The 16413-nt window shown below is 38.9% G+C and overlaps 1 protein-coding gene across 1 annotated transcript in view; it reads left to right on the plus strand.

Annotated features, from left to right (window-relative positions):
- Positions 1-1452: 1452 nt before the first annotated feature.
- LOC125236457 overlaps positions 1453-16413 on the plus strand; it is a 182786-nt gene continuing 167825 nt past the window's right edge. Inside the window, 3 exon segments of the mRNA XM_048143271.1 lie at positions 1453-1557; positions 2175-2299; positions 12417-12508. Of these exon segments, the coding sequence (XP_047999228.1) occupies positions 1553-1557; positions 2175-2299; positions 12417-12508 (222 nt within the window). The 5' untranslated portion in view covers positions 1453-1552.

The raw sequence follows: 16413 nt of genomic DNA on the forward strand, positions 1-16413 counted from the left end.
CATTTTTAGGGCAACCTCGAATATTTATGAGGTTATAAAAGGGTATTTTGTGCTTACTTTAAAAATATATTAAGTAATAGAGATCAATATTAAATAATAATGGTCTTAGGATGTTAAAACAAAATTAATAGTTACAGAGTTTATGAAATTCTAATAAGTATTAGTTGTTTAACAACCTTGATGGTCAAAACCTTTTACTTTTATCTAGTGCCAGATTGGCCTAAAGGATATAAATGTTATGTTATGTTACACCACGAATTTTCACTCAGCCCGTAGATTGCAGCCTTTAAAATATGGTTTGGTACCCATAGGTTTTGCAATGCTTCTTTGATTCTTATAAGATTAAATTAATGACGTAGTATTGAGTACTCTTTCAAATACAAAAAATATTTTGACAACGACTCGTTTGTTCACAGTCTCTCGGCGCGTCACCAGCGCCGGTGGTCCCATCCAGACTGCTAGCCGACCCAGTCGAGCTAGAACGGAGGCTAGCCGAAGCGGGTCACGACGGCTTTGGAGCTCTTTGCGAAGACGCGGCTCCAGTGTCGCCCCCACCCACTATTATAGAGGAGAGACTGCATCATAGGGTGAGTCAACAATACCATCTCATTAACCTGCACAGAACTACTCAATAGCATTTGTAGCTGGCTAAGTCCATCGAGCTTGGATGGAGGCTATGAGAGGCATATCACATCACTATAACTTTGGGGCTCTTTGCGAAGACGCGGCTCTAGTGTCTCCCGGCCCCCACCCACTATTATAGAGGACAGACTGCATCATCGGGTGAGTCAACAATACCATCTTATTGCCAATTGAACTTATGCCGCTTGGTACCTAGTTGACAAACTGAGCTGTAACCGAGGTAGGACGCATTAATTAAGACTCAGTGGGTGCGGTGCTTTTTATGAAGATGAAATTGAATCAGAGTTGAGCATCAAAAACTTCACACAGTAGCAAGTATTTTTCACTTTTCATTGCCTGTGTGAAGATGCGTTTGTCCTCTACTGTTTAGATAGTGCGACGCCATAGCACTGTTTAATAAAATTCAGCGTAAAATGTTTGTAGAATCATGAATGGAAGCACTCCATGGGCTGTCCGATACTAGCGCATACGCATTATATTTGTCTATTTAACTAAGTATGTTGTGACTTTTTAGAAAGTGTGAACGTGCGTTCCGTGAGAACGCGCGCCAACCCTGATTAGGCGGCGTCTAAAGCAAGCGATCATTTTCCTACTAGTACATATTTTGTATGTTGTGACTTTTTTCGGCGTCTAAAGCAAGCGATCATTTTCCTGTACATACATTTTGCACAATAAGATCTTCCTACACCAGCCACATTTTAGAAAAGTTGCCTTAGTACGGGACAACGGTGGACTATTTCATGGAATGCTCCAACTCCAATACGCTTGTTTAAGGTCTTTAAGCCGCTAAAATGTGCTTTTTGTTACAGCCTGTAGCGTCCATGGTAGCCGTGGTGCCTCGCGGGGCGCTCGCGCCTTCGCCTCGCCCCCCGCCGCTCATCCTGCCCCCGCCGGACCGCAGCCTCCACCTATGAGGTAATCATTCCCTACAATTAAACCCGTTTGTATTGACCTCAAAGCTATCAAAGGACCCAATGGATTATGGTATTTGCGACTATAACCGGTCGTCGCTTTAATCAAGATTGAATAGGTACAACTACGAGTATGATAAATTCTTAAAATGTCATCTTTAATCATTCACTAGATACCCAGTTCATTTCTATTAGCGAAGTTAACTAAGTAGTTTTAGAAGTATTATGAATAAGAGTAATCAAGGATTATCAACGAGACTTCCACATCTTTACCCTGATGTAAACGATAATTTAAAAGACATACATACAATCACGCCTGTATCCCACGAAGGGGTAGGCAGAGCACATGAAACTACTGAAGTATCAGTGCCACTCTTGGCAAATAAGGGGTTGACAGAAAACGAAACTGTGACATTGCAGTGATAGGTTGCCAGTCTCTCGCCTACGCCACAATTTAACCCATATCCCACAGTCGCCTTCTACGACACCCACGGGAAGAAAGGGGGAATTTAAAAGACTATGGGGAATGTTTAGCAAGTAAGAATTTTCCATCATTTAAAGTTACTACAAAATTAACGTAATTTTAAGAATTTACCTGTTAAAAGTTAATTTGTATCACAGGTTGCCGCTCGACATGGCGATTCGTGGTACAGGCGAACCAGAGACCCTGAGCTATCAAGTGGACCTCAACAAGGACTCCGCGCTAGGCCTGGGCATCACCGTCGCTGGCTACGTGTGCGAGCAAGGTACTAACTTACATATTACACAGATTTAAACTTTCACGATTATTACACATAATTATTTTTAAAATCGGGACTTAATAGAATCGAATCTTAATAGAATCGGGAATTAGTTGATAATCAAAACCAAGTGCGGGTAGTTCGAAAAACTCGCGCGGCTGTCAGAAGGTGTTGATGTCATTTCAAGCCAGTCTTCTCTGAGACCACGGGGACAACGCCGTCCTTGAAACGTTGGAGGTCAGTTTAATATGTAGTTATACGCGATTAAGTCCCGATTTTAAAAATAACTTACATATTGTATGTACAGTCCCTAGCTGTCTTGACCTGGACTGCACACCTATCTAATGGATAGCGAACCTCGGCACTCCTTTTAAAAGCGGTATTCGTTAGGTTTTCAACTGGTTTGTCCTTATCCCCCTGGTTGCTTTTTCTCGGACGTATTCCCCTAGTAAAAAAACTGTCTTGGACTACTGAAAATCGATAGTTAGTATGAAGATGCGTACACATACTCATACTCTCAGCCTTCCGATGCGTAAGTACACGTTCACTAACAATACAATACAAATACTGTTTATTACAAATACTGCATACTTCAATACAGAATAAAAATATTCAACCAACGACAATACAATTAATCGAAGAGTCGATGCTGAATACATGGTGATTCCACCCCTGCGCATCAACGTCAGGTGTCGTAGCCGAATGGCATTTTTGCGACGCGAAACGAAAACGAAACGCCGCGAAAGGTAATCTGGATCTGTCGCGCCAATACGCACGAGCGATAGAGATAGATATCTACGAGCGTTTCGTTTCGTGAGCGTTTCGTGAGCGTTTGTGCCAGCTACGTACCCAGTTCACGTAATTTCTCATAAGTAGAATTTTGTCCGTGTAAGCGCGAAATATAGCAGAGGCACTTCAGAAATAATTTTCGTGAAAATAACGGACGTGGTTGACAGAATATACGACTTATAACCACCGCAAAATAGTTAGAAATGTTAGAATACGTCCAGCGAGTCGGGCAGAATAAACTAGTCCAATATTGGGCAAAGTGGTGGAATATAAATAGTTGCGGGCACAGCGGGTCGCTAACTAGATGGGGCGAAGTTGATTCTTTTGGTGCGAACGAGAAGCGCTCGGCGGTGCGTGAAACTGCACTTTTAGTTGTTTATTCTGTAATTTAGATACATTAGGAGTTGGAAACAAAACAATATCGATTTAGAAACTTTCAACACTATTTAATGGCAAATATATTTTGAGACAGTTTCATTACGTTGTAGCATAGAGGAATAAGTAAGGGAAGAGTTGTAACTCCATACATCAGTAAATGCGAGTTATCTGTAGTGACATCTATCGTCATTCACTCGTCAATCACGGGCCAACTAGCGTAAATTATCAGTACTGCTACTTGTCAATAGATGTCACGACGAACAAAAAGTCTATTGCTTAACAATTTTTAGCTAATATTACAATAGTATTAACACTTTCGCTACCAAGAACCCGACTGTCGGGCACACCGCTCGTAGAAGCGTAGCCGATTACATGGGGAAACCCGTATGTAGCGAAAATGTCGTAGCGCCGCGTAGAGCCCGGTTTCGAAAGTGTCAGTACTTTGCTTTCAATTACTTCACCTTACAATATAAGGTATAAACTGTTTTAATATTACATTTTTGGCAGACGCAACACTGTCGGCACCAAGTGTCGAGTAGCAGTACTAATAATTTACGCTAGTTGGCGCGTGATTGACGAGTGAATGACGATAGATGTCACTACAAATAACTCGCATTTACTGATGTATGGAGTTACAACTCTTCCCTTACTTATTCCTCTATGGTTGTAGGGATCTACAAATGCTAAACGTTGCAAAACTGATTATGTGACGCAGTAAGAACTGCACGCTCTAATCCGACAATCTCCTTACTGTCATCGAAAGTCTAGACCCGGGTCTTTTTGGTCACACAAAAAGATTTGGTTCGAAGTATTTGGTGTGGATTGCTAAGGAATAGAATATGACCTATATACTTACCCCCTTATTCATAAACGTACTCTAAAGTTATCAAGCCGATAAAGTTCGTTTGTCCCTTTCTATCACACCAATACGTCGGAAAGGGACAAACGAACTTTATCGGCTTGATAACTTTAGAATACGTTTATGAATAAGGGGGCTAGTATAGTCAGTATATTTAAAACCAAGAGCGCATAGACTTTTTTGAACCGATGTGCTCCATCGTAGCCATCGTAGGCCCTGTCTTCATTTTCCAATAGAACTATTTTGTCGTTTTTATAATAAAAAGACAGTTTTACTTGGTAGACTAAGTTGAAAGGGTTTATGAACACATTGAAACCGAAACCAAAAAACCACCAATGCTACTCTTAAAGTTAACTAATCGAGCCTCTTATAACTTAGGCCGGACAGTGACAAAGAGTTAAATTTAGAAGCGGAATGTGGGCCGATCTGTCCGAGTGTCAAATTACGAGCACAGCTGACCGGGAGGCTTCGACCGCGCCTCGTCAAGTGTCTAAAATAGACTGCCTATTAATGCTGATAGAAAATTTCCAGTTGGTTTAACTGACTGGTAAAACTTGTGTCGACTGGTGTTTATGAAGCCAAGGGTCCTGGGTTCGAATCCTGGTGAGAGCAGTTAGATACTTTTATGATAAGAACCAGATACGTAATTGTTTCTAAGTCATAAGTGTTATCTATCTAAGTGGTATAGCTGGGTTGATCTATGCAAAATTGCCCCGAAATATTTATTCATTTAGTGATGATTTAAATCTACCCAAGTCCGGAGTTCTAAAATTTTACTTTTGCCCGGTGCTTTCAAATTCATAGAAGGCAACTTTAGATTAAATAGATAGAGCCTTTAATAAAATCACGAAACTTTCATAATAACACAGGTGACAGCACGGGATTTACATTTAAGAGCGCTATGGACAAAATTGTACACTTTACTTGATGCTCGTTTAGGAAAAACCGCGTGAAGCACAGAATTCGAATCCTGGTGAGAGCGGAGTTCTAAAATTTTACTTTTGATAAATTCTTTTAGATTAAATGATAGAGAATAAAATCCAGACAGGTACGTAATTGTTTCTAAGTCATAAGCGTTTTCCAGCTAAGTGGTAAATTGTTGACTACTGTGGTTTTGATAAGTTTAGAGCTGGGTTAATCTATGCAAAACTGCCCCGAAATATTTATTAATTTAGTGAGAATTGAAACCTACCCAAGTAATAAAAAACTGAAGAGGACGAAGGGAATTCGGAGTTCTAAAATTTAACTTTTGCCCGGTACTGGCAAATTCATTGAAGGCAACTTTAGATTAAATAGATAGAGCCTTTAATAAAATCACGAAACTTTCATAATAGCACAGGTGACAGCACGGGATTTACATTTAATCCCTTAAAACATATGAAAACCTTTTTCGTATAAGATTAGCCAGCTAGCCAGTTTAAACTTTTTATTTGAGAAAAATGCGGATTCAGGCTTTCCACGCGGAATTTCAGAAAACATTTTTCGTTAACGTTATGTTTGTTAGGGCTTGCGTAGATACCTTTTTAGACATTGTTTTGTATCGTTTTTTGCGCAAAGAGTTGCAGAAAATAATCAAAGGACTTTTTCATCTGAAAATTTATTCAAAAGGATTTATTCATCTGAAAATGAGCAATAGTACGCAGTATTGTAATAGTATACACAGTACAAAAAAATACGTAGTAAAAATCAGCTATAGTGTACATGTACCTAGCTGGAAATGATGAAAAACTAAAATGCCTATCGAACCCAACCACGCTAAGTTTCCAAGTGCTACTTACATCAAGTATCGACATTATATTAGGGTACGCATTTCCACTCAAATTTGTGTAATGCCAGCGTGACCAGAGTCTGAGTAGACTCAAGTACGCATGATTACTCTTTGAATGTACAGTTTACCACATAAAACACCTACCTAATGTGGGAAGTCAGGTAGGCTTGTGTATTCTCCTCTAGCTTATCAAAACAAACCCATTCACGAGATATCGACCACATGTCCCAACTTTCCCAATACCGAACAGATTAGAACGGCGCAGATGTTTCCCAATTCCCAACTAACCGCTCTTCTAGTTTAAATTTGGAACTAGTTGGAATTATAGCGTGTGCAGCAGATTTGTAATCGGAATACACGTTGGGTCATACGAGTGATGTGAGTTTCAGACCTCACTCTCGCGATTTTTTACATAAAGTCTGTGCGGATTGAAAAGAGTTGTTAAATGAATAGGATTCAATAAGTACCTACATTCTACGACTTTGACCATTCCGCACAGTCTCTAACATAAAAGTTAACAAAAATGTAATTTTCAAACAAAAGCACATTTGGTCCTTGTTATAAGGATGATTTGACTGGTTATTCTCCTAAAACGAACCGAACCTCAAACGAACCGAACGAATATCAAACACACACATGTCTCAGTTCCAACTTTCCCAATGCAGAACAGACAACGGTGCGGCTGCTTCCTAACCGCTCTTCTAGTTTAAATTTGGAACTAGTTGGAATGATAGCGTGTGCAGTGTTTTGAGTAATTGGAATATAGATTGGGTTCCTACGTGTTATTATGCATCGTTAAGTCATAATGAGGTTATTTGTTTTGGGTTGAAATGAAAAAATGCATAAACTAGTGGTACTAGAATATATCAACAGTAGGTACATTATGTAACTTGATATCAATAATAGGTAGGTACATTGTGTAACTTGAGGCGAAAGTTGAATCAACGAACGAACAACGGCCGAGGAATCAACTTACTCTCACTTGCAGAGAGTAACTTGATTCGCGACGGTTTACTGGAGCAATTTAAAGACCCGAGTTTGCAATATTCTTACGCCCTACTTAATTGCAAAACTCAATGTATCAATGTATGTGTCGGTGAGAACTGATGTGGAGGTAAATGCATGTTTACCATATAATTTAGTTTTTATACAAAAGTATGTACATTTAACTCTGTTTGTTCTCCTAATAAATAAATAAATAAAACAAATTAAAAAGCATAAAAAAGTGAATATGGTACTTGAAATTCCATAACTCCCCTGGGAGAAGGGGTTTTCTATAACTCCCGCTTCACCTGCATACAATTGCGCATTTACTGTGCGAGTGTGATGAAAATCATAGTAAAGACACTCGTACTTATGACACTGACAGCACCCAATGGCCTTGACGCTAGCGTACACTGTCTAATCGTATGGGAGTAAGTGAGAGCGCGATGTCACTAAAAGAGGGCGGATAGGTATGAAAAGTGCGGAAAAATATTAAAATAAAATAGAGAGCATTATTTGTGCAAAATGTTTCGTTAGTGTTTTAGATATGTATATATTTGTTATTATAATATTAACTAAAGACAACTAAGTGAATAATTGAACGACACACAACCGTTTAATGACGAATTCGAGACCAATCTTTGCAATTTTTTTCTATCGAGCCGATTTCATTAAATCGTGTATCGAGTACGGCTATGTTCTTTGAAATATAATGAATAATAACATATAATTTACTTGTCTTACTAAAACTAATATTTTGTCTTAAAAAACTGCGCAAGTAACATCAATTTTACGCTATTGGCTGTTGTCAGCCCCTTATTGCCTCAACTGTAAACATTTTTTACTGTGACTACCTACTGCCGGTTAACAACAACATCCTTAATAAATAATAACAAAAAAAGTGTAGCAAAATTCACTTCAAAAAACATTTTAATTTTTTCTTTATAAGTGGAATAAAAACTTTTTTCTTCTCCCGAACTGTTATTCGTCATTTACAGAGTCGTACATAGATCTTTAAAACCCTACATAAAAGTCTCTTCCCCAAAGCCAACGTCCGCCGCCTTCCGCGCATGCGCGCAGTATCGAAAAAACTGAAAACGCATTGTTTGGCTCTGTAACCATGGCAACGCGTTGTTATATCGATACTGCGCGCGTGCGCGGGAAGGCTTTGGGCAGCTGAGCTGACAGTGCCTTTGCGTCAAAATACAGGAAACAGTGTGAATTTCACGAAAGTTATTCAAGAAAACTATTAAAAACTAAGTGCATGGACGTAGAAAAAATATTGTATGCAACGGTGTTTAACTGAGTCAAAAAATACTCGTGGCGTTTCGGCTTCGCCTCAAATTGTTACCCACGCCACTCGACTTTTTTGACCTCCTTTAAACGCCTGTTGCATAAAATACTATAAAAGAAATTGTTTTGTAATAGTTTCTTGTTCAATTTGTACCAATTACAATGTTTGTTCGTTGTTTACATGAAATGAAACACGCGATGATAGAAAAAACCCGTCCCTTGATAGCACCGGTTGTTATTCATATTTATTCTTTTGAAGTATAGCTCGTTACGTAAAATGCATCGTGGCGATAGACAATAACCTGGAGCAAGCCGGTATTGATCGTTTAATGTAGATTATCGCTAAAAGTTTATGTAATTAATACAAAAACAATATTTTTATAGAAATTTCATGCTTAATTGTCGTCATAAAACTGATAGTTAGTAAATATTTGTTAACAACTTACGCTAATTGGGGGGTTCCAAATTCTGAAAATGCCCGTAAAATTCGTTCCAAAATTGCGTTTTTAAATTTCCTGAGTCGACGATGACGTAGTTCCCGAGGTCTCAGAGAAAAAATCAAATCTAAGCACCAGAGGCTGGCGCTTGGCTACCGGGCTTGATTAGCTCAGTTTTACGTATATTACGTCCGTGCCAAGTGATTCCTTTCGATACCATAATTTGCACCTCCCATGCATTGGGTGACACTAACGACCGCACTACCGAGACCATGGAGGACATAGCCGTCCAAGCGCCTTCAAAATTCGGAAGTGAATTGGATACTCAAGTCCCGTGGCGGTGAATAATAATGAGAGTATATAAAAACCTTTAAAGCGTAAATCGGTACTCTCTATTTGTATTTATCCCCATTTTACCGTACTAAAATAAAATAATGAAACCCCGTCGCAATTTCCGCGAGTGCCCATACCGTTCTTATCTCCATCTGGTAACGATCTTTTACAATACTCTGTTTTTCCTACTTTGATTTATCGCGACGTCTCGATAAACAGTGAAGATAAAACGTTGCATTATTTCCCGGTATACTGAACATATTATCGGTTAACCCTTTACCGCATATCCATACTAATATTATAAATGGGAAAGTGTGTGTGTCTGTTTGTTTGTCCGTCTTTCACGGCAAAACAGAGCGACGAATTGACGTGATATTTTAAGTGGAGATAGTTGTAGGGATAGAGAGTGACATAGGCTACTTTTTGTCTCTTTCTAACCCCCCACTTCCCTAAATTGGGGGGTGGACGTTTGTATGGAGCATTCCGCAATTTTCGAATTTAACGCGAGCGAAGCCGCGGGCAACAGCTAGTTGTTACATATTTGGTCGTTATAAATTTTACTCTACTGGCAACTGTTATATTACAAATTTGAATAAATATTGTACAGGCGGTAAAGGGTTAACTTAACATGATTCTTTTGTTTATGTTCATTATATATAATTATGAACAAAGATGAACCCAATGCCATAGTAGTATTGTAGTGTTTGAGTATTTTCAGTCCTCTGCTGCAATGCGTTAAGACGATACGGTAGGGGTCAATTCTCCATACAAACGCTCTCGACTATTTCCTCCCTGGTTTTTGAAGATAGAGCAATGATTTTTTCAACACAGGTTGTTATTATTTTTATCTGTGTCGGACCGTTTTGATTTTTTTGATATTCTGCTTTTTAAAGCCTCTAGAGCTAATCAAAAGTTTCCAAAAACGGCCTTTTTCATTGTGGCGCAAAAAAAGGTGTGATACTCAAGATTGGTAACAATTAACCAAAAAAGCTAAACGGTCCGACATAGATTATTTAATTGTTATTTAGATTCTCAAATTTCGTTCCGAATGATTAAGTTTTGAAGGAGGAAAGAGTCGAGAGCGGAACCTCGATTTTAAAGATTTTTTTGAAATATCTTTTGACTGAGTTGTTCTTAATGGACAATTTTTTTTCGATAAATCTAGTTCATAACACTTGTATATTTAACTAAAAATGCCAAGTTGAAAGGGGGACTCCTATCCATTTTAGCATTTTCGCTACCGTATCCTCTTAAGTGTGGTTAAGTGCCAGAGCGTGCTACGCGCTACGAGCGTAGCCGATAACAAGAGGAAATGCGTATGTAGCGAAAAGCGTCTACGAAGAGAGAACCCGACTATTGGGTTACGGGCACTGAATGTGTTAAGACAACTCAGTTTCACGGATCCGAAGTCGTAAACACTCAAGTTACTTAACGAAAAAATCATAATGCAATTTGCTCTGGTGAGTGTAAATCACACAAATGCCCGCTTTATTTACTGTTATTTAAATACAATCGAGATTTCGGTCTTTTTGAGTTGCCATAAAAAGACTCAACGACATACTTGATCTGGTCAAGTATTTTCCGTAAACGAGTCTATTATTCTGCCTCAATAGAATCGAGCTCCTGCCAACACTAGCAAACTCATCTGTCTCTGTCGAATTTACTCTGATCCATATTCTATTTGGCTACAAATAGCATAATTCTAGTTTCTGGAATACAATCGTATCAGTAAGCTATCTTGACTATTTGAATCGTTAACATACTTGACATTAACGATAGTAGTTAATTTATTTATTTAACATTTTATTGCACAAATAAAAAAATAGTACTAACAGCGGACTTATGCCAAGGAGCAAAGTAATGATAAAAAGATGACGTCGGCACTTTTTTAAGTGACTGATATCCCCGCCTTTCAAAATAGACGAAAAAGTCCCGTTTCAGGAAGTTTCAGAGGAAGGAAGTACCGATTGCTAAGTGATATTTTCTCTCGCTTTGTATTCTCTGGCACACGTGGGCACACCCCATTTTCAGTAGTCAACGTCATTAGAAAAATGAAACTACCTCCAACACTTAAAAAGGCAAAAGGGAGTGTACAGGTTTCTAATGGGATGGCAACGCGCATGTGACACTCCTTGAGTTGCAGGCGTCCATAGGTTACGGTGACCGCTTTTCATCAGGCGGACCTTATGCTTGTTTGCCACCGACGTAGTATTGAAAAAAAAAAACAGTTCTGGTGTTTCGGGTGTCCATGGGCGACATTGATCGCTTACCATCAGGCGACCTGCCTGCTCGTTTGTCTCCTATCCCATAAAAAAACTACCTAATTTAAAAACTTAGGGCCTGTGTGAGTTGTTTTCCCATAGAGAAATATTGCTTATTAATTGGGTTTTACAGTAGGTATATCCAAAGAGGATCGAGTATTATAGAGTTACTGTAAAGGAAAATGTGTAATCACAGTGCATAGACTGCCATCTCTTGACACAGGCTTAAAACTTTTGAACCTCAGTTTTGACAATTTGGTCCATATTCTTAGCTCGATATGTCTTAAAATGTCAAATATTAATATTAGCGCCATCTAGCTGAGCGTACCCCAAAGGTATAATGCCATCTAGGCCACCGTGCCTTTTTCTATATGGTAGTGACGTACGTTTTTTTCTTAGACTTTATCTGTCTATACGGAGTTATATATGTCTTTGGTATATCTAACGATTAGTACATGAAATATGTAGTATGTGAGGGGATACCTATAGATTGAAATATGTCCTGAAATACTCGAGCGTCAGAATTGCGAAAGCGTCAGCGTAACGATGAGAATCTACTGCTAAGAACATAGGCGTTGTGCATTGAACGGTACGAGTACAATATGTACATAATGCCCGCATTTGTGCCCGGTTGACCTCCCTTGAAAACTATGTAGAGGATAATGAATAATGAGGTTATATACGTACTTTATATAGTATAGAGTACCCACAATACAAGCCTTCTTGAGCTTACCGTGGGCACAGTATAATAAAGAGTACTATCGTACAGTATGGCCACTTCCACTCCCCGCTGAAAGCGCCGCCCACCCTCTCTCGGTTACCTCACAGTTACCCCGCCCAGGTTGACTATTCGCGTTTTTGACCGCCTGTCAAAAACGCAAACAGTCAAATTGGCATAGTGTCGCCTCTTACATGATTATGTTTGATCGTCAGTGTCCGAAGTGTGCTACAGGCCTTGATAGGTTCTCATTGTCAAGCACCTATTTATATCTGGAAATCTGACGTTTATGTTCTTTCTCAGAGGAGCTGAGCGGTATATTCGTGAAGAGTATCAGCGAAGGCAGCGCCGCAGACTTATGCGGCAGGATACAGGTCAACGACCGCATTGTTGAGGTGAGTGAGCCGCAACCCGCACATGTTGTCATTTCCCACATTTCCCACAACTAATTATAGTTTCAGTTGCTTTGAATACAGACAAAGTGGCAAAAATATGTATACAGAATTTTATAGCCTGTACATTAAGGTGTGTATACGGGTTACCCTCATCTGGCAGAATAATTTTGGTCAGAAACACACTTCGCATAACATGTTTCGCAGAAACACTTGGTCGAATGTTAATTTTACAGAAATAATAGTTGGCATTATTACTACCATCAAAGAGGATCGAGTATTATAGAGAGTTACTGTCGAAGTAAAATGTGTAATCACAGTGCATAGACTGCCATCTCTTGACACAGGCTTAAAACTTTTGAAACTCAGTTTTGACAATTTGGCCCATATTCTAAGCTTGATATGTGTTAAAATGTCAAATATTCATATTAGCGCCATCTAGCTAAGCGTACCCCAAAGGTGTAATGCCATCTTAGGCCACCGTGCCTTTTTCTATATGGTAGTGACGTACGTTTTTTTCTTAGACTTTATCTGTCTATACGGAGTTATATATGTCTTTGCTACCACGCATACGGCACACTTGGCAGGATATTGTTCTGCAGACTATTACTTGGGTCGAATTTGATTTATCATAATTTTATGTATGTACCATAATAATCATACAGCATACTATTACAAGAGCAAGATTCTGACACGCTATCAAAAAGGAAATACTGTCCCAGAGCCACCGTTAGGTACGACGACGAGCGAAACGAGGAGGAGTGTTAGGTATCTTGCATCCCTAATACGTCGGACACGCTATCAAAAACCAAATCGAAAGGAGAATGACAACTATGCCGCCTAAATATTATGCCAAAAATTATCTGCGAAATTACTATTCAACATGCTCATTAACATTATGACAATGTACCATTTGGTGTTATAAAAATCTGCGAAATGGTTTATGCCAAAGCATATATTATGCGTAAGATGTTTCTGCCAAACGTGACTTCTACCAAGAACTAAACCAACCAAGAACCAATCAAATAAATGCTTAAAAAGTTTCAGACAAGACATTAGTGAACCGTGTTTACATCTTTTTGGCACTTTGTCTGTATTCACAGATAATGATGTGCCGACGGAAAGTTTCCAAAATTCTGAAATTTTCACATAGGAAAACTTCGGAAACTTTCCAAACTTTGTATGGACAATTGTATGGATGGAAACTTTCCATTTCATAAATTTAAATTCCCTTTATTTTTCGTGAAAGTTTCGTGAATTTTTCAAGAAATTTAAGATATTTTTGGAAAGTTTCCGCAACTTGCACATCATTATTCACAGGTGTGTTGTTGACAGTACTTATGTCGCTCAAGGCATATGAAGTCGCGCGTGGGAACGCAACACAAGTCATGCTAAACGACAGGTTAGGCTGGTATAACTATTAGAGAGTTTCTGACATATTAGTACGACAACGGTTGAGTTTCGTTCGCTATATATGTATAGATTACGCACCCAAATGCGACGTTTTCTTAAAACTGTAGAGTATTATCAAAGAGGATCAAGTATTATAGAGAGTTACTATCAAAGTAAAATATGTAATCACAGTGCATAGACTGCCATCTCTCGACACAGGCTTAAAACTTTTGAACCTCAGTTTTGACAATTTGGCCCATATTCTTTGCCTGATATGTGTTAAAATGTCAAATATTTTTATTAGCGCCATCTAGCCGGTGGTTCCCCAAAGGTGTAACGCCATCTAGGCCACCGTACCTTTTATTATGGTTCTGAGGTAGGTACGTCTCCCAGAGTCTTTGGTGTTATTGATTATTGAGGACAGTTTTGTGTGATATTTTTAATTTTATTGTTTAGCTAACAAGGCCCAAGCATAACGGCTGATAGCCACTTACAAAATAATATTACCGTGGGTAGACACGCATGCAGTCAATTGAGACTATTTTGTTTCCGTGTTATTTAGGTATCTCTACAGCGCGAATCGCACAAATTGACAAAATACTCCCATCCATTTTACCATAGAGGAAATAAGTAAGGGAAGAGTTGTAACTCCATACATCAGTAAATGCGAGTTATTTGTAGTGACCTCTATCGTCATTCACTCTTCAATCACGCGCCAACTAGCGTAAATTATCAATACTGCTACTTGTCAATAGACGTCACGACGAACAAAAAGTCTATTGCTCAACAATTTTTAGCTAATATTACAATAGTATTAATCAGTACTTTGCTTTCAATTACTTCAGCTTATAATATAAGGTTTAACTGTTTTAATATTACATTTTTGGCAGACGCAATACTGTCGGCACCTACTGAACAAAACGTATCGGCTTTGTAAAAATATCCGTTATTTGTTTGTCTGACATCCCTATTCCATGGGACAAATGGCAACGGCCAGATTCGAGTGTAATTGAGTCATTTTGCTCTAATACGACCGGGTATTTCCCATAAACTTTACTTTGACCTATATAGACTAGAGATGGGCCGAATATGGACTTTGCCGAATACGAATATTCGGCCGAACATTCGGTTCAGCTCTTACCGAACCGAACATTCGGTCGAATATTCGGTTACGCCATATTTAGAAAGCGGATGTTAAGAATAAAACTATTAAATGATTGATAATGGTTACATATGTTACTAGAACTACATATGTTATTACGATTTAGTGAATTTAACTAAAACTTAGTTAAAACAACTCTAAACTCTTCTCAACTCTTAAACTACGGTTTTTCCAACTTTGTATTTGTATTTTGACGCATAGGCAATTATCTCTTTCTAGTAGTTCCTTAGAAAGCTACTAAAATAGGAGCTTATTATCCAAAGGAATACGTAAGATCTTCATTATTTTTTTACTTTGTTTATTCGGTAAATATTCGGCAAAGCAACCGAATTATTCGGCCGAATACGAACATTGAAAAACTTGCCGAATATGCCGAATACCGAATATTTCCCATCTCTAATATAGACACTGGTCCCACCAAAAGCGGGAAAGCTATCGGCTATAAAAATGAACAAAAGATAGTCGCCCCTGTGTAAATAAAAGAGACGCGATGATAGCGCGGGTGAGTTATCACCCTTACGTTGTCGACCTACCTTTTATTCGCACGAAGAGGTTTGCCTCTTCTTTCCTAATGCGAACTGCTAAGGAATGGAACATGCGCTCCTCATCTGTATTCCCGGCCGAGTACAATCTGGGTGTATTCAAGTCAAGAGTGAATAGGCTATTACTGAACCAGTGAGCTTGAACCTCGGCCTTGTCGTTACTTTCCATAACTAACCTTTCATTCACACGAAGAGGTTTGCCTCTTCTTTCCTAATGCGAACTGCTAAGGAATGGAACATGCGCCCCTCATCTGTATTCCCGGCCGAGTACAATCTGGGTGTATTCAAGTCAGAATACTTGAATAGGCTATTACTGAACCAGTGAGCTTGAACCTCGGCCTTGTCGTCACTTTCCATAACTAACCTTTCATTCACACGAAGAGGTTTGCCTCTTCTTTCCTAATGCGAACTGCTAAGGAATGGAACATGCTCCCCTCAGCTGTATTCCCGGCCGAGTACAATCTGGGTGTATTCAAGTCAAGAATAGGCTATTACTAAACCAGTGAGCTTGAACCTCGGCCTTGTCGTCACTTACCATAGCTAAGGTCAATCACTCGCCAGTTTACATTAAAAAAAAACCGGCCAAGAGCGTGTCGGGCCACGCTCAGTGTAGGGTTCCGTAGTTTTCCGTATTTTTCTCAAAAACTACTAAACCTATCAAGTTGAAAACAATTTTCCTAGAAAGTCTTTATAAAGTTCTACTTTTGTGATTTTTTTCATATTTTTTAAACAAATGGTTCAAAAGTTAGAGGGGACACACACACTTTTTTTTTCCTTTAGGAGCGATTATTTCCGAAAATATTAATATTATC

The sequence above is a fragment of the Leguminivora glycinivorella genome, chromosome 2 (assembly GCF_023078275.1).
Source record: "Leguminivora glycinivorella isolate SPB_JAAS2020 chromosome 2, LegGlyc_1.1, whole genome shotgun sequence".
Taxonomy (NCBI): domain Eukaryota; kingdom Metazoa; phylum Arthropoda; class Insecta; order Lepidoptera; family Tortricidae; genus Leguminivora; species Leguminivora glycinivorella.